Below are 19,149 nucleotides of genomic sequence, written 5' to 3' on the forward strand. Positions count from 1 at the left end.
GAACGGACCTCCGGAACGAATTAAGTACTTAACCCAAGGTACCACTGTATATGGTTTATTTACACATATATACAACCTGAGCCTGCGTTTCTGGGTTTCTGTGGATAAGGGAAAGAGACACAGCTTGCATTAAGATTCCAAGAGTAATGTTTGCATATCCCTCTTTGAATTTAATTAGGTTTATTTGTTAAGGGTCTGTGAATCACTCCGGCTTAATAGTGAGCTCATGTGTTGAGTGCCAAGAGAAATGGAACCAAAAGCGGGTTTCATTTTCCAAGTAGCCTGTGTTGCATTTTGCAGTAGGCAAAAAGCCATTTCCTAGATAAGTCATAACATTTGTATCTGCACTTTGGGTTGTGGGTTCCCGGGTGTTACTGGTGCTTTGTGGGTGTCACTTGTGACATAGCTTTTCCTCCCTGCTCAACCACATTTTGTTAATTGCTCAGACATGCAGCACTACTGTGTACATGTTTTGAAAGTTATTCTGAGGTTGTGAATTCCCCTGCTCCACCTTCCCAACTGTCTAATGCAGGCATGGCCAAACTTGGCCCTCCAACTGTTTTGGGACTACAACTCCCATCATCCCTAGCTAACAGGACCAGTGCTCAGGGATGATGGGAACTGTAGTCCCAAAACAGCTGGAGGGCCCAGTTTGGCCATGCCTGGCTAACGTAACATCAACATTTAATCAAAGACTGTATTATTGGATGCTCTAGAACCCCAGCATTCAAACTCTCCATTTCTTGCTTAAATGTATTTATGTTCTTCCATAATCTAGGGAGGCGCACTAGATTTCCTATGCTGCCTCTAACCCAATTCTATATTGCTTACCTCTATACTTCTATCATAGAAATTACCCTTATGTGCATCAGCTCATGCTCTGGAGTCCACCTCCAATGTTGCAGGAGCAGCAAAAAGCCATAAAGCTACTGGCCTACCAAAGTATAGTGGAAATGAGCTAGTGTTGTTTATATCAGAAAGGTAAATTCCATGTGGGTTCTGAAGCATGGGTGTGCCCTTTGCAAAAAGTATATATCATAAAGAATAGAAAAGTATACATCATTTTCTTCATGCACCCGCCTGTCTGTGTAGACCTCAACACTACGCTATGTTTATTTGTGTGTTTTAACACTGTTCAGATCAGCAGATTGCTAATGCCAATAGCTGTATAATTCTCCTCCCTCCACTTCCCAGGCAATCCATTACTGCACAGTCCAATGTTGGATCTGGACAGTGAAGTACGCTCCTCCTCACTTGGCCATCTCAGTCGGAGTGCTTCACTGAAAAGAGGCAGCAGCAATCAGTCCAGTCGTGATGAAAGTAGGTGCTGAGATTTTATTTCTTCTTCTGCTTTTTGAGAAACCGGTGTTGCAGTTTGATGCTGGTGTGATGCCCTGATCATGTCTGCCTGCTTGCACAATGGGAATCTTTTTGTGCAACAGGAATTCTGGTTTCTCATCTTCCCCAAACCCCCCACCCGTGTGCCCCCAGAATCTGCTCTGGGGGATGATCCAACCCTCTGAAACAGATTATTGGGTTGTGGGGAGAATGTTTGGTCGCGTAAGCAATGCCTACTTTCTCAGTGCCCTTGTTTTTTATCCTTTTGTAAACAGCTTGGAGGTTTTCTTACAATCAAGTGATACATACATTATGTTAAATAAATCCATGAATCAGGAAGTTTTCCTGGCTTATTTCTCACCTCTTCCATAAACTCACTAGGTGTCTTTAAGCATCCAATGCTGTTTTATGCCATTTCATCCTGAGACTTCAGTTGTAAGGATTACAATAGAATAATTGTGTGAAGTGGTTTGAATGTTATATAGAGCTATGTAGATTGGTGGTGATGATTTTTTTCTCCGCATCCTCACAGCATCCTTACAGTGTGCTGTCACCAGAACTTGAAACCTATGAGAAACTAATCAGATTATTTCTTCTACCATGGTGGAATCATGTCCTGGCCCCTCATAGCAGCATGTTTCTCAGATGATTGTTAATCAGTTAAAATTCCTTCTTGATGTGAGCACTCTGTAATTGCCTAAGGTTAAACTTGTAAAGCAGGCGAATTCCAATGACACATCTACAATTGAAAACAATTCCTTACCAATGATCCTTCAGTAGTTATCTGCTGATTTTGTTGCCCCTTTTCCAGCTTGGCGATTTAAAGCTCCTCAGCAGGTGGCGTTTGTCGAAAAGCTAACAAAGCTTGTCGTAAGCCAGCTCCCCAACTTCTGGAAACTTTGGATTTCTTATGTGAATGGGAGCCTCTTTAGTGAGGTATGGCATTCAGTCTTTCCCATACTTTCAGCTGTATACAGTTCTTTGAGGAACATGACATCTTTCTCCAGGTTTCTTTTGTTTATGTATCAGTCATGCTTTGTACTCTCTCAGTCCCCTCTTGCTAGCCAAAACAGATGAAGAGCCTTGGAACAGCCGGTGTGAGACTTGTCAATGCAACTGGATTGAAACTGCTTCCTTACACTTCTTGAGATCCAATATGTCTAGTGGTTAGAGTATCAAATTAGCCTGGAGATATTGAGGTTCATATCTCCCCAAGCTCACTGAATGACTTCAAACAAAGCACTAATTCTAAGCCTGACCTATGTCTCAGAGCTCTTCTGAGGAAAGATTTGGTGGAGGAGAGGAGGGGGGGAGCAGATCCAAGTATACTGCGTTGAGTGCTTGAGAGGAAAGCAGAATATAAACCTAATAGAGTTAAGAACTCAGGTTAAGAACTTAATTCGTTCCAGAGGTCCGTTCTTAACGTGAAGCACCACTTTAGATAATGGGGCCTCCCCCTGCTGCCGCCACCACCACTGCGCAATTTCTGTTCTCATCCTGAAGCAAAGTTCTTAACCCGAGGTACTATTTCTGGGTTAGAGGAGTCTGTAACCTGAAGCGTCTGTAACCCGAGGTACCACTGTACATAATAATAATGCCTTTTTTGTCTGGTTCTGCTGCAGACCAGCATCAGTGATTAGCAACACTGATCAGCTGCCAAAGGTACAGCGAGGGCCCCTGCTACTCTGGCATGCCTTCCCTCTCTTGATGGTGGGCATGGCGGAGGGGATTGGGTCCCTCTGTCCCCCTGCATGTCAGTCCTGACAGCAGCTCCCCTTCATTACCTTATTTCTACTACCACACCGAAGATCAGCCACAACTGCCGCTGACCCTGGATTTCTGTATGGCAGATGAGAGGGCTGAAAAGGAGGAGTTCTCATACCTATTAAAGGGGCATTAAATATTGTGCCCCCCAAACCTGGAGCCCCCCATCTTCTGAGAGGACAAGGGTCCTCCATTATTTTCCTCTAGTACTTTTGACGTCTGGACTTTCATATGAACCCAAAGTTCAACATCCAGTACACTTCTGGGTGCCTTAAAATGAAGTCCACACTTAAGCAGGCAGGGAGAGAAGTAGTTTGGGGTTTCATCCCACTTAGCCCATAATTTTTATGGCTGTTCTGAATTTCTGACAATTTACAGCTAAAAGGACAGTTGAGCATAGACACTGAGGTACAAAGAAGCAAACAAAAAACCCCACAGGGGCCTCATGTAGTCATGAAAGTGATGAGCAATGATTGAAAGGAAACGACCAGTAATAAAGGAACTGTGATTTATTTTCTCGAAGTTATAAGGGTGATCTGTATTTCTTTAAAAACGCACATGTTTTGGTTAGGGTTTTCAGTTTTTTTCAACAGAAGGTTTGTAGCTAAACGGAGACCCATTTCTGTGTACAGATTGAATCTGTACACAAAACTAACCGTTGGTACTTACCACAGAGGTCTGTATAGATAGGTGCTTAACTATTCAGCAAAATCAGTGGTGGGTGGAAGGGAATCAGTAGCTTTGGTGCACCTTTACGTGTTTCTAGAATCTATAGGGTTGAGCGGGAGCAGAGGACCTCTGATTTTAACTCCTTGCACAAAGATGGAGTCATCCCTTGCTCTGTCACATTCTCCCTCTGATCAACTTGTCTAGACTGAATAACACAGGAAGTAAGCAAAACAGGTTTAATGAATATTGAAAATTTGCAAGGTATACAGACAGGTCGAGTTGAATCAGCTTCCTATGTTTAGCAAATATTTAAATGGGGCAGTACATACTTAGGCTCATTCTTAGTAGGCAGGGTCTGATTATTACTTTAGAAAGTGGAAAGTATAGAAAAAGGGGTTTTTTTGTAGCTGACAGACTTGTCTCTGTATACTTGAATGTAATATAGGAAATGTGAACTGCCATTTTAGTTTCACCCATATTAGAAACATCACTTTTTAAAAATAAAAAAGAAAGACAAGTTTTATCATTTAAAAAAATTATAAAACTTTTCCAAACTCCAGTTTTGCTATCATCACTACTGTCCATTAGATGTCCAGTTTTGCTATCATCACTTGTAACAATATGTGAAGGCTGCAATCCTAACCCCTGGACAGCAGCAGCAAGACTGGATAAAGTGCATCCACCGCTCTGGTTCTTGTGCAGGCCCAGGGCACAAGGTGGTGGTGGTGGTGGTGGAGGAGGAGGAGCCAGGGAAAATACCCCTTCACTGTGGCAGCTTCCAAGCTAGTAGAGTGAAGAGTCCTAGATTGGACCTGTCGTCAAATGGTGGCAGCAGGGTCTGCACAAGATCTGAGTCGTCACATGGTGGCAGCAGGGTCTGCACAAGATCTGAGACACCCCATTGACAGTGGCTTCTGCATTGGGGTGCTCCTCTCCAACAGAAGCCCTGGTTGTCTCCCGCTTCAACTACTGCTCTATGTGTGGCTACCTTTGAAGGTGCCTCGGAAACTACAAGTAATCCAGAATGCGGCAGCTAGATTGATGACTGGGAGTGGCTGCGGGCACCATATAACACCAGTCCTAAAGGATCTTCACTGGCTCCCAGTACGTTTCCAAGCACAATTCAAAGTGTTGGTGCTGATCTTTAAAGCCCTAATCCAGGCATCCTCAAACTCGGCCCTCCAGATGTTTTGGGACTACAACTCCCATCATCCCTAGCTAACAGGACCAGTGGTCAGGGAAGATGGGAATTGTAGTCCCAAATATAGCTGTCAACTTTTCCCTTTTCTTGCGAGGAATCCTATTTGGAATAAGGGAATTTCCCTTTTAAAAAGGGAAACGTTGACAGCTATGGTCCCAAAACATCTGGAGGGCCGAGTTTGGGGATGCCTGCCCTAAAGAGCCTCGGCCCAGTATACCTGAAGGAGTGTCTCCACCCCCATCATTCAGCCCAGACACTAAGGTCCTTCTGGTGGTTCCCTCACTGTGAGAAGCAAAGTTACAGAGAACCAGGCAGAGGGCCTTCTCAGTAGTGGCACCCTCCCTGTGGAAGGCACTCCCTTCAGATGTCAAGGAGATAAAGAATTACACAACTTCTAGGAGACATCTGAAGGCAGTCCTGTATTGGGAGGTTTTTAATGCTTGGTGTTTTTATTATGTTTTTAGATAGGCTGTAAGTCGCCCAGAGTGGCTATGGAAACCTACTGCTACTACTATTACTACTACTACACTACTACATTAGTCTTCTATGATTTATTAATTTGCCAAAGTTTTCTGGCATGTTGATATGTTTGATCTAAGCATGAATTTTCTACTGTTTCTTAAACTAATCAGACTTTGTCTATTAAGAATTAACCTGGACATATACCATTACTAAGATAAAATTCATAGACCTGCTGATTTGTTCCAGATCAATGTTTGCAATAGTCATCAGCCGTAGTATCTCTGTTGTTGTTTTTCTGTTTCCCAAGACTGCCGAAAAATCAGGCCAAATGGAAAGATCAAAGAAGAATGCTAGACAAAGACAGAATGATTTCAAGGTAAGTAGGTGTGCAGCCACCCAAAGTGGAAGGGTGTAAAACCTTTGAAGACCAGCAAGGGTTTATTTTTAATAATATATTGTAATGGGATGACCTAATGAGACATACAGTCCTCAGTGCACTCAAGCTGCTACCACCCGATCAAGAAGATACTGGTTTTAAAGCTCTATGAGCTCTCCATCCTTACTGGGCCTAGCACCATGCTTCACCCATTTATTTGTTTGCACTTCAGGTAGCTGGTGCAGTTAGGCAGGGCAGGAATTGGCTCTCTCTGATGTGGCAGACCTGCAGTAGATTCTCTGGACATTCACATATTATACACATAATAGCCTTTCCATTGTCTATTTATTGCAAATTAGGCATAAGTTAAATAAAATTGGATGAGAGGGGGGAATGAGCAGGAGAAACCCCATTTATGGTCTGTTGTTGTTTTAGTTGATATATGCATTGAATTAGAAATAAGTAGAATAATTTAGCAGTTAGCTCACCATGAATGTCTCCCTTGTTCTCTTTTAATGGCAATGGTACCGACCTGAGAGGTGCCGGAACTGAGTTCCAGTGAGTTCCATCTGAAAAAGCCCTGGTCTTAAGAATTACCGTATTTTTCGCTCTATAAGATGCACCAGACCATAAGACGCACCTAGTTTACGGAGGAGGAAAACAAGAAAAAAATATTCTGAATCCCAGAAGCCAGAACAGTAAGAGGGATCATTTCACAGCGATCCCTCTTGCTTTTCTGGCTTCTGGGATAGCTGCGCAGCCTTCATTCGCTCCATAAGACACACATACATTTCCCCTTACATTGTAGGAGGGAAAAAGTGAGTCTTATAGAGCAAAAAATACGGTAACTGGTTACATAAAACACAACGTTACACATGTTCCGGTGTTTATCCACGAAATGTTTCCTTTTCCTGTTGTAGATGATGATTCAGCAAGTGATGAAGTCCCTGGTCAAACTGATCCGAGGTGCTTTGCTTCCATTCAGCCTTGGAGAAAGTGAACTGAGAGAATATGGTGGCTGGGAGATGAAATCTGAACTTTCTGGCCAATGGTTACCTCATGTCATCCAGACAGTTAGGTAAGTACTGTGGTAACTCAGTAGAACACCTGTGTGCATTGGGATAAGTGACATGGGCTTAAGCTTCAGGGAGCTCTGTTCTCTGACCCAGTCGTGGGTCCTGTGTGAAGCCAAACAATTGGGAGTCATGGTGTTATGACAGCTTGGCCCTGATCCAGATCAACAACCCAGAGAAATGGATGGCTGAGACCCAGAGAGCAAAAGCAAGAAGGTGTAAACGGTATTTAAGCAGTGCAACTATCCAGGTGTCCGCTCAGTACCTTTACTGGAGTAGATTGCTGACAAATAATATTTATAGAAATTATGGCAAGTGGGAAGTACTCAAAAAATGGAATCAGGCATCAGCTTGTTAGCTAGGGGTTGGGGAGAAAACACAAAACCAGAGTGTGTTATCAAAGCATCAGTATTGTCACCTCTAGGCTTCTTGGGACCATGTAGTGACACACACACAAATAAGGAGAAAATATTTATTTATTTAGAACGCTTAAATATTCGTTTATAGCTCCGGAACACAATCAAAACAGCTCTTTAAAGTTCTTCAAATGATTCTACCCAATCAGGAATGGAAATTGTTACGTCCATATGAAACCAGGATAGAATCTACACACATATAAAAATGCTGTGAAAATGCTTTTTTTAAAAAAGATTTGAAAAATACATTGAATTTTGCATAGCTCCGTATCGCCATCTAGTGTCACATTTGTATATTGCACTTAAAGCTTGTACAGGTATAACACACTTAAAGCTTCCTATTTGCAGCTGTATAGCTGAGTCCCAGGATTATTCAGACAGCATTTCCTGAATGATCCTTGTTCTTCCCTGGTGTCATCCAGGTAACTGCTCCCACTGAGGTCCTCTAATGCAAAGGAAAGGAGTTGAGCAGCTAGAAGTTGCTCAGCTCTGTGATGGAGGCAAATCTTCCATTGCTCCCAGGCAACAGCACCTGCTTAGGTCTTCTGAGGCAAGGAAGGGGAGCTTAGCAGCTGGATCACACACTGTCCAAGAAGTGGCCTCCCTTGCCAGCAGTTGGTAATTTCCCAGGCAGTGCAGAGTGTATTGAGTTTGAGAATGGAATTAATTACCCAGTACAGATGAATAATGATAGCATAGTGGCTCTCACAGAAAAGAGGGAGGTGCTGTGATTTTGTTATTTTTTTTAAAACCTACTTCTCTTCACATCTTAGGGTTCTCAAGAAATTATGACTCCCCTTAGCACCTGAACTACATCAAAAATTATAACTTCACATTATTTCCCTCATTTTCCAGGCTTAGTTATGAATCTCTTGCTGCGCTTGAAATACCAAATGATATGCTTCAGATCATCCAGGATCTTATTTTGGACCTCAGAGTTCGCTGTATAATGATCACATTACAGCATACAGCTGAAGGTAGTAAAAGACACTTTATTTATCTGTCTTGTTGGGTGTATATCAACACGAGTGTCCTTCTGATTGGATTTTTTTCCTAAATGATGTTATCCTCTTTGTGATTTTTGCCTTCATATATGTCGGGCGTACTATTAGATGCTCTTATTTTCAAGTGTTTTAGTAAACTGGGTGTACTGCTGTGTCATCATATTAAAAGTAGAAATGACAATTCAGCAAAGGATTACAAGTATTGGTCTTCGCAACTGTCATTTTCACTCTTGTGGCTTCAATATGCTGCATTCGTGTTATATCATAAAACAACTATTTCACACATAATCTCTGTGACACAGCGTGGTTTATATCCAACCTGTTACATGCCTGTAATTAGCTGACTTGCCTTGCTGTAAGCATGTTTGATGCGTCATAAAGCTGCTGCCATCTTTTTAAGGTACCAGCGACAATGTATTTGGATGACAAATCACTACAGTGATAGACAGAGGGCTTTCCTCATTTTTATTTTTACCGAAAAATAACCATCTAAAAACTTGTCTCATTTTGCAGATGTAAAGAGATTAGCTGAAAAAGAAGACTGGGTGGTGGACAATGAAGGCCTAACCAGTTTGGTGGGTATGCTGCTGTGTCTTTAGGCATCTGTATTGAATGATGGATTCTGTAGTCTAAGTCCAACTCCCTGCTCACTATGAAACTGGCTGGGGGGGTCTTGGGCCTAGTCTTCGTTTCTGCCTAATCTACTTCAATGGGTGCGTTATGAGGATATAGTAGCTTAACCCCATTCATGAGTTGCTGGTGAAAAGTAGCCTCGTTTCTTCTCACTCTTCTGTGAAAATCCCACCCTTTTCTATCCCCTCATATCAGTGAAAACACTGATACATGCCCTAGCCATCTTGTCCTGATAAGCCAGGATCAATGTTAGCAAATGCAATTACATTTATTTAAATTTATACGTATATCAGTATATGGAGAGCTAGTAAAATATAGTGGCATATCAGACTAGGATCAAGTTCCAACTCAGTCTTGAAGCTTGCTGTGTTGCTATTTCTCAGCCTGCGATTCGTTAAGGGGAGAGGAGAGCCCTGTATTGTTAACTGGATAGATAAGGTATTTTTAATAATGAGATAGTAACATTGACTTCCAATTAACATGGCACTATAGCTGTTACACAATATAACGAGCATATAAATCCCTGTATGGTCTGACTGGACATTGAGAGCGGGAGCTTTAATAGATGGTTGATTGGAAACCAGGACTATTCCACTGCAGTCATGATTTCTAGGTTTCAGAAGTAATTTCTTGTTTATTCTCTACCTTTTAGCCATCCCAGTTTGAGCAGTGTATTGTGCATTCTGTGCAGTCGCTTAAAGGTGTCCTGGACTGCAAACCTGGAGAGACCAGCGTAAGTCATGTCAGGTCGTGTTTGGGGAAATTCAAGGGTATGAATAGCATGATGGACACTTAAATCATCTCAACCTCTTACGTATATAGAACAATAATTTGTTCCTTACACACTCCTCAGGATAAATGGAAGGGATTATAAGGAATTCCTAATAATGCTATTCAGATAAGTAAAGAGGTTATTCAAATACTATTTGTAGTGCCACTGCATCACACAAACAATGGTAATGCTGGAAAAATGACATTAGCATTCCTCTTCCCATATAACTCCACCCTGCCTGTGCATTTTCTTCATTCTAACATTACCAGGAATGGCATGAGATAGAGCGAAGAGGAAGTTCTAAGTCTGGCCTTAAGATTTTACTGTTCTACTCTATCGCCATAATATGCTGTCCTCATGTTTTTGTCTTATTAATTTAAAAGGTTTTTTCCCTGCTTGCTTTTTTCAGTTGCCATTTTCTGTTTCTTTAGGTTTTTCAGCATCCAAAAATACAGGAAGAGGTGTGCCGACTGAGCACTGATATTATGCAGGTAATACAAACGTGTGGCTTTAGGCAGTTCTCTAAGCAGTAAATGTGTGTCTGTTGAATTCTACATACTTGAGAAATCGAGGAGAGCATTCGCTTTTCATACAGTCGGCATTTAGTCTAATTCAGTCAGGGGTGGGTTAGAGGGTTCAAGAGTAGGCAGCTCAGAATGTTAACTCCTCCGTCTCAAATATGAGTTTGTGTTGTGCGAAGCTGCCTTAGAGCTAGTCCTGACTCAGAATTGCATGCACCCTGCCTCTTCCATGTACAACTGGAGATCATGAGTAGGAGGGAGGCCTGGCTGCAAATGACCAAGCCATGTAGCTGAACAGAGGGGTCTGAACTGAGGCCTGCAGATTTGAGAGAGGGAGGAGTTCACATTTCAGATACACAAATACACAACTGCTTTGTGCAACCAAGAACAGTGTGTGCTATTTAAAGCCTGCTTCAGGATTAAACAACTTCTTCCACTGATTTCTTCCTGCAAGTCTATCCTCCATCTGCATTTGCCTTTTGAAGAAAAGACAGAGCTGGGGTGTGTTTTCCTCATATTGTGCAGTTCCTGCTTTTAGCAACAGGCACAACTGAAACATGAAGAACTGCAACCATTGATACAGGCATACACTTATTATAAAAGTGTGGGTTTGTTGTCATAGATTATACCTTCTATTAGTTTAATTTCAGCTCTCAAGTGGAGAGGTCTGAGTAATAAAATACAAAAAATGTGATGACACAGGCCATTAAAATTTGGTTAAATTGCAGGTTGTGAGAGTGAAGGGGAAAAACGCTATGAATATGTGGTTTGAGAGTTTACTATTGGCTAATGATGTTCCTAACAGTCAAAGTAGTGGTGTTAAATAGTGATTTCCCCCTCCGTTCATCCTTAACAGGTATTCATTGACTGCCTGGAACAGCTAAGTACCAAGCCTGATAGTGATGTAGATAATACACAGTAAGTAAAATAATCTGGTCGTGGTCTTTTTGGCAGTAATCAGTGTGCTACTTATTCCAAAGTTCAACAAGTGGTTTCTGGTTGCGTTACTGCAGGCTTCCTCAACCTCTGCCCTCCAGATGTTTTGGCCTACAACTCCCGTGATCCCTAGCTAGCAGGACCAGTGGTCAGGGATGATGGGAATTGTAGTCTCAAAACATCTGGAGGGCCGAGGTTGAGGAAGCCTGCATTACTGGTTGATGTGCATGCAAAGAGTAAAATACCATTTCCCCATGGAGAAGGGTGCCATGCTTCTCATTAAGAGAAATCATCTGAGGCAGAGTTCCTTCTCATTCCCTCATTGTCTCTCAACCGCCAACACTGAAGCATATCTATTCAGCAGCATCTTTAGCTAGTCTTAGTTTATTGGTATTCTTCCAATGTTCTGGTTCTTGTTTTTGGAGTTGTTTCTATGGTGTTTTTTTTAATTTAGATATTATGTTTCTGAACAAAAGACTTTAAAATGATGGCTTAGGCCAGAGATGGCAAACCTGTAGTCCCCCGGATTGTTATTGTATGACAACTTCCATCATTCATGGTTGTTGGCTATGCCAGCTGGAGAAAATGGCAATTTAAATCTGACATCTGGAGGGCCACATGTTTCCAGCCCATGACTTAGGCCAAGATTGTTCATGAGCTGTTAACTCCAGAGGTCCCATTGTATTCCAGCCATACTCCAAAAGGTCTAAGTCAGGCATGTCCAAAGTCTGTTTCGGGGGCCTAATCTGGCCCGCCAGTCAATCTAATCCCCATGGCAGTATATGTCCTGGGGTAAAATCCTAAAAGAAGCTCAGCAACTTCAGTCCTAAATAAAAGCAACAACCTTGGTCAGCGTGTTCACTTCATCAAATCCTGCCCTCCTTGAAAAAAGTCTGGGCATCCCTGGTCTAAGTGCATGTCCATAATACTGTTAAACAGAATCATTCCTTCCCTGGGAGCTGCAGTTCTGTTAGGGAGGTTAAGAATTCTTACAGACCATTCTCAGCACCTTTTCTGAACTACAGGTTCTTCTTTGTGGGATCTGTGCAGTCTCACACAGTCTTTATATTTGAAATAAGGCCTAGCTCACTTCCCACCCACTGAAAGAGAGGGAACTGAAAATTCCTACAGATGCTGCCTGTATGACAGTGAAGAAAAAGAATTTGAACAGGAAGGTGAAAACCCATGTCCTTTAAGGTGTGGGAGCAGGCTTCCTGCCAAAACCTTTTATCACCAAGCTCTTAAAAGTTCTTTAACGGGGCTTTGCATGGGCATAGATTCCATACTGCATAGATAAAATCTGACTTCACAGATGACCACTTGCAACAACCGCAGTTACAAATAGGCAACCTGTTTCTCTTTGGGTTTAAGTGGCGTAAACCCAATTTGAGTTAGTAATGTAGAGATACATTCTTAAGTGTTTAGAACAAGTACTTCACCAGTAACTTCTTACAAAATCTTTCAGTCTTTCAGCTGATGTTTCATCTTCAGATTTATTTGGAAGTATCCATGAAGACTCCAGTTTGTCTTTGGTAAGTGTGACATACACATACGGGCAGAGTAATCCAAATGATAGGAAGCTAGCGTCATATGTGCCAGTGTAAATTATGCTGGTGTAACAAAAAGCTGCATCACAATCCAGAAATGAAAGTTGTTAAAATTAAAGCAAAGGAATACTTGCTAGGAATCGACGTGAGTGGTATCACTCTTACCTTTTCTGAGCCCTTCATACATCTACTTAAAAGTTGGTGTTGAGTCTGAATTGGTTACTGGCCTGAAGGTATATTTTAAATAAAAAAAATCAGAATCCCACATTTTTTCATATCCCTCCCAAGATCCAAAAGGAGTCCTCCATGTTATTAAATTTTCAGATGCATTATGTCTCATTCAGGTATTTGGGCATACATAGAACTAAAATCTAAATATGTATTTTTTTCATCATTAAGTATGGCCTTGTGTGGGATCAAATATATAAGGCTTTGTCTGGGTGGAAGCTAAATGTTGCTATTATGGACAGATTAGTTGCAATTAAGATGAAAGCCCTATCGAAAATTCTATTTATTTTCCGAACTCCCCTATTTAGACCTCTGTTAAACAGCTTCAGTTATGGCAAAGAGAGATTAGCAGTACATTTTGAGGAGTTAAAAATGGCCTCTACCTTATGGAAGTGGTAGCCAAATAGCAATGATACAGAAACTCCACTGCCCACTCAAGGACAGGTAGGCAGTGTTGCATCAAGAATATTGTGGTTGGGGACAATGCTGTATAACAGACTTGCTGGTTCACCTATGCAAATAGGTTAGCAATTCATCTGAATACTGTGTTTGGTGCCCATGTTAAGGTTACACTTGTCTTTCAGAAAATTCTATTTTAAAGTCTCAGTATTGCCCCATGGCCATAGTTTGTAACCTTATCCTGATTTCTGTCTTCAACAACAATTGCTTTCTTCTTAGCAAAATTGTTTACCTGTGTGCCTCTCTTGTGCCATTAATTCATTTTTCTTGTTGAAATCTTCCTTGATTTAGGAGCGGAGACTTTTAATTGTGCTTAGCAACTGCTGCTATCTAGAACGTCACACTTTCCTAAACCTAGCTGAACACTTTGAAAAACATGGCTTCCAAGGAGCTGAAAAAATCACTCAAGTAAGTATTTGATCGCAATTCTTTCAGTCTCAGTTTTCAGTAGGCTTCCAAAATAAATTATAAATAAGATTAGCACCACTGAATAGAAATTTAATCTGCAGTTGCTCAGAAGCACATATGATGGAGTTTCTACATCTTGTTCCTCAACTCTGTTTATTTTTTTTAATCTAGAGAATTTGGTTTTGTTGTTGTTTTTAACTTGCATTGTTACTAAGTTGTTTTTTGAAGTACTCAGTCAGATTTCATATCTGGGACTTTAGATATTTTTTTAAGTAGAATAAATGCACTACATCCATAGTTCGGCATATTCCACATTCATAAAGAAATATGTAGATTGACATAAGAACTGCCTTGCTAAATCAGAGCAAAATTTAATTTAGTCCGATATTCAGTGACAGCAGTCACAATACCTTGGGAAACTCATGCGTAGTGTATGCTGAGCACAGCCATTTACTGTGTGGCCTCAGCATCTGGTAATCAGAAGTATATATCTTCTGCACTTGGAGACTACATTGTCCTCAATTATAGCTGGTTCTTGTAAGATTTGCTATCTGCGAATTGTCCAATTCTTTGTAAAAAAAATAAATTGAATCAATGACTAGGGTTGCATCATTGTAGCAATTAATTCCTTAAATGTATTGCATGCTGTGTGAAAAGGTAAAGTTAGGTGAGTTTCAAGCAAATGCACATAAACCGGAGTCTCTAGCCACATCCCTGCAGAATGAAGCCAAAATGCTCTGTTGTAAACTGATCTGAAACTACAGGACTAATAAAAAGACAGAGAAGCTGGTCAGGAAAATCTGTGTTGTTTCTGCAGATGGCAGCTGGACAGCAACCAGCCTGGAGACCTAAACTAGTAACCCTACTGCAGAAGCAGGTTGGACTTAGGATGCAAAGCCTACCAGCCTATTGGGGTCCAACTGTTGGGGTCCATCTGTTGATAAGCAACAGATCAGGCTAATGCAATAGAAAAAATGGGGTCAGAGAAATCTAGCCTACGGACTGGATTATGACATTTCCTTTTGCTTGTTCTGAACCTGCTGGAAATGTATGTTAAGTGGATGCTTTGAGAAAGATAATACTTGTTTTTTGTTACTAATTGGATAAACCTCTTTAATTTCTCCCCCCCCCCTTTTTCTTCTTCTTTTTGCTCTAAATGAAAAAGGCTCAGGTTTTTGAGCTCATGATAGGGAAGGTGTCTGCATTCATGTTCATCTGTTTATCAAATTTCTATGAACAATTTTAGTCTGTGGTACATAGTTGTAAAAGTTTTTTGTGGCATTAAAAAATTCCAAAGGTATATAAAACATTTACAAAAAAATATTAAAAGTAAACTCCACAGCCAAGTGCTGGGGTTTTGCTTCTTAACAAAAAAGAGAAATGTCAAAAGTGGGCGGGAGATGATGTCTCATTGTCTTGACTTTTTGTAAATTGATAACTTACTTTTTAATCTGTAATATTTTGACTTATTAGGACTATACAGTTAGTTTCTTACACAGAAGTGTCATACTTTTCATAGTAAGCCTGCTACTGTTGCCATTTTCTAGGACACAACAAAGGCGTCTCTAAACAGCTGTATTTATGGTGGCTATATTTTTGTAAATTACATTCAACCATTCCTTTTCTTCAACCTTAACATTTGTCCCTCACATAGGGTAAGTGGAAGGTGCCCCCAACATGCAGCCAAGTACCTACCACCCATCCTTTTGCTCCACCCTGCTCACATGTACTATCACAGCTCTATTCTTGGAGCCTGTTCCAGCCCTTTGGAAATTAGATGTGCCAGAAAAATAACATAGTGCATCACTATGGCACCTGCATGCAGAACTCTCCTTTTCTTTGAGCCCTAGTTCTCTGTGCTAAGGAAGAAAGACAGGGCATGTGCTGGCATGAGAGGCAAAATGCAACCATCCCATCAGTATTTATATTTACCAGATCTCTATTGTATTTTACTACTCGTAATTTGTACTGCTGCATGATTTTTAGCTATATTGACCTAGTCTTACTTGTCCATTGGTTTGACTAATGTTGGTTTAAACCTAAATAGAGCTATCCTCCATGGTCCTTTTTGATAGAATCCTTTAATCTTTGCTCCTTTCACACTTACAAAGTCTGATGGCTAGTCTTTAGGACTCAAAATCATACTATATAGACATCTGTGATGTTACAATTTTGTCATTATTATTCCCATTCTTGTTTCAGCACAACTTCACCTGCATTGAATATAATAAGGCTTTGATTCACATCATCCATAAGTGCCCAGTCCAACATACTTTTAATTTTGCCCTTTGGTTGTCCCAAATTTATTCCCGGTGCCTTCATGCTGGGGAAGTATTGGAGCCAATGTCCTCTGTTGTGCATTTTGAGAGCCTCCCTGTAAAAGGATTTCTTAGCTGCCCTTCATCTTACTACCAAATTTCTGGGTCTTCACTCAGTCAGGTTTCTATAAAAAGAAGAGAAATCAATAGGTAGAAGCTTTTCCGCATGTCCTATCAGGCAGAACAACATCTCAGTCCAAGTGAATGATTAAGGAATATATACTATTCTGGCTGGCAAAATATACCATCCATCTGACTTTGAGGAATCTGCCAGCTTCTTATGAAGCTGCTTGGCTCTTTGTTCATTTTTTTTAAACAGAAATATTGACTTCCAAAATATACATTGTATAACATTATAAAAGTATTAGATGCCTGGCTTTTTTTAGTAAATGAGAGGAGATTTACACGCAATAATACTATTGTAAATAATCATATTTGTACCTTTTTGTTTTAGGTTAGTATGGACTCACTAAAAGAACTTGATCAACGACTGTTTGAAATGTACATTGAACTAAAGGCTGATCCAATAGTAGGCTCGTTGGAACCTGGCATTTATGCAGGTTATTTTGATTGGAAAGACTGTCTTCCTCCAACAGGTAGGAATCTTTAAGCCTCTGAAACTGTAGTAGAAACAGATATGATTTTTTTAAAAATAAAAATATATATATATCACTACTTAAAGCTTCAGTGGATCCATTGTATATAATTCTTAGAATGCTTTTCAAATAACCCATATAATTATAGCATCTTCTATCAGTGCTAATCTCTCTGAATTGTTGTTTTTGTTATCATCCACCTTCATTTTTCATACATTTTTGAATAGTTATGAAAAACAACTTTGCTGGTGTTTTTTTTACAAATCCATTATATAAAATCTGGTCACTTGTGTATGATACCAGAAAGCCATTGTGTAAGAAAATGTGTGAGAATAGCACTTTTGAGGGAAGCTTGACCTGACCTACTCCCTCAGATGATAAAAGAAACTGGTATAAACGTGTTTAAGTATAAAATATGTAATGGGTGTTATTTTCAGTATTATTTTTTTAAAAGATCGCTATTCATCAAAGCATATATTTAACAAGCAAATTATCTGTGCCTACTTAGAATTGAGTTTCGTTTAAAAATATAAACACTCAAGGATCTTAAAAGTTATTTAAAGTTTGGTACGTTGTAGTCTAGTGATAGCATCTCTGCCCAGTCTGGGCGCATGCTGAGGCATGCCTGAAGTTCCTGCAGCTACCACTTTGTGGCAGCAGGGATCAGGAGACTGTGAAGCAGGAACAGTGTAATGTGCCAGAACCAGCCTGCAACTTATGTGCAGTTTTGCCCATCGTGCTAATCCTGCTATTGCCATGAACTACAGGAATCCTGAAAGTTGCTACATTGATGGATCTCTCAGTGCGGCTCCTCCTCTCACAATGTTAGCTAATGCAATTCTCAGTTTGCAGCGATATTTTTTAGGCTGCAGTTTTGTCCCCACTTTTACTTAGGAGTAAGCCCCATTGAGCAGAGCAAGGGTTTCTCCCAAGGAAACAGGGATGGGGTGAGGCTGCATGGATTATGAAACTGAGTGTTCCAGAATGTCCAATAAGCATCTCTTTGGTCGAGATACTTTGGCCAACATTGATTTTAAGGCTTGCTGAGTACACCTTGACTTCCTGCCTCAGACACAGGAACCTATTGAGTGCTATCTGGCATTGCACAGGAAGCTTGCTACTGGAGGTAGATTTTTCCTCCAAAATCTACATATGTGCATTGAGGCACATATACACAGGACTCTTGAAATAACGTATCACTTTTTGCCTCCTTTCTACATCCATTTTCCACACTAATTTTCAAGCCTATTCAATATAACATAGTTCCAGGTCTACAGACATTTAAGTCGTGCTTTGCTGAAAGTAGTGGCAATAGTCAAGATGTGTGAAGGTTTGTGTATGCATATGAACCGCTTCATTACTCAGTACTTTCGGACGTGCCGCTGCTGTCCTTGATCAAATGAAGTGTGGTACATCTGTATTTCACTTTCTGCAGTAGAGCTTCAGCGTTTGACCTAGATTAGATGGCATACTTAAATCTATAGCAAACTGTTGCTTGGCTAAGTAGGGCTTAGGAACTGTTGCCACAGATGGTACCATGGGGTGAGCATTGGGAATAGACCAAGGAAACAGAAAATCAGATCCCCTCTCAGCTATGACACTTAGGGCTGTATTCAGTGAAACCATTGTGCTAGTGATAGCCAGTACAATGATCCCCGCTAGTGTTACAGGATATTAACAGAACTGTTTTTCAAATACAAATTAATGTTAATTGTAAAAACAAATGAGGTCCTTATAGACACCAAAGCCTGAAAGACTTAAAGTAAAAGTGTTTATTACTTGAGACGTCTTCGGGGAAACCTTTTTTCTCTCTTTAGGATATTGCCCCTGCGTCTGCTGAAGTAGCTTTTACCTATGAAATTTTATGTCAGAAATGTGTTAGTGTTTTAAAATACCACATAGCTGTCCCCCCCCCTTTTTTTTAACTTATAGACAGTTTTCAGATACAAAATCTGATGCAATCAGGTATCGAGGGAATCAACATACTGGAAAGCAAAAGGGAGGACAGAAGAATAGGGGTGAAAGTTGTCATACGGTTAGCCGGAGTTCTTGGACAGACTTATGTGAATATTTCAGTAAGTTGTAAGATGAGTTCATTCCAATAGTAAATTTGTGATCTGTGATAAGGAGTTGTTATTTCTCACTTGCCTATAATTACTAAGCACTGTGAACCGATTAAGAACAAGACTGTCCCTGCCCTCTGGTTTTCAGTCTAAAAGTGAAGACCCCCAAAGGAAAAAGTAATGGAGACAAAAGAGAGAAACTTGGAAACTGTGGCATCAATCCTTTAAGTTGTGTAGGAATGACCAGCTTGATTGCAAATGGTTCAGAGAGGTGAGGATGGATGCAGTTGAGAGAGAGAAGGAGCCAAATGGCAGCTGATCAGTTACCCTAGCAGAGTTGTCCTAGTTAATCCAGTAGGATCTGA

At 40.6% G+C, this 19,149-nt stretch overlaps 1 protein-coding gene across 2 annotated transcripts in view; it reads left to right on the forward strand.

The window, feature by feature from the left end:
* Positions 1–19,149, forward strand: part of EXOC2 (exocyst complex component 2) — an 80,318-nt gene that overhangs the window by 37,998 nt on the left and 23,171 nt on the right. For both annotated transcript variants that reach the window (XM_081206237.1, XM_081206238.1), the window contains exons 12-23: positions 1,195–1,320; positions 2,150–2,274; positions 5,742–5,810; positions 6,731–6,888; positions 8,155–8,276; positions 8,817–8,878; positions 9,589–9,669; positions 10,140–10,199; positions 11,086–11,147; positions 12,631–12,697; positions 13,691–13,807; positions 16,580–16,721. In XM_081206237.1, the coding sequence (XP_081062363.1) occupies positions 1,195–1,320; positions 2,150–2,274; positions 5,742–5,810; positions 6,731–6,888; positions 8,155–8,276; positions 8,817–8,878; positions 9,589–9,669; positions 10,140–10,199; positions 11,086–11,147; positions 12,631–12,697; positions 13,691–13,807; positions 16,580–16,721 (1,191 nt within the window). The remainder of the gene's footprint in view (positions 1–1,194; positions 1,321–2,149; positions 2,275–5,741; positions 5,811–6,730; positions 6,889–8,154; positions 8,277–8,816; positions 8,879–9,588; positions 9,670–10,139; positions 10,200–11,085; positions 11,148–12,630; positions 12,698–13,690; positions 13,808–16,579; positions 16,722–19,149) is intronic.

The sequence above is a fragment of the Podarcis bocagei genome, assembly GCF_964188305.1.
Source record: "Podarcis bocagei genome assembly, chromosome: 8".
NCBI classification, from domain to species: Eukaryota; Metazoa; Chordata; class Lepidosauria; order Squamata; family Lacertidae; genus Podarcis; species Podarcis bocagei.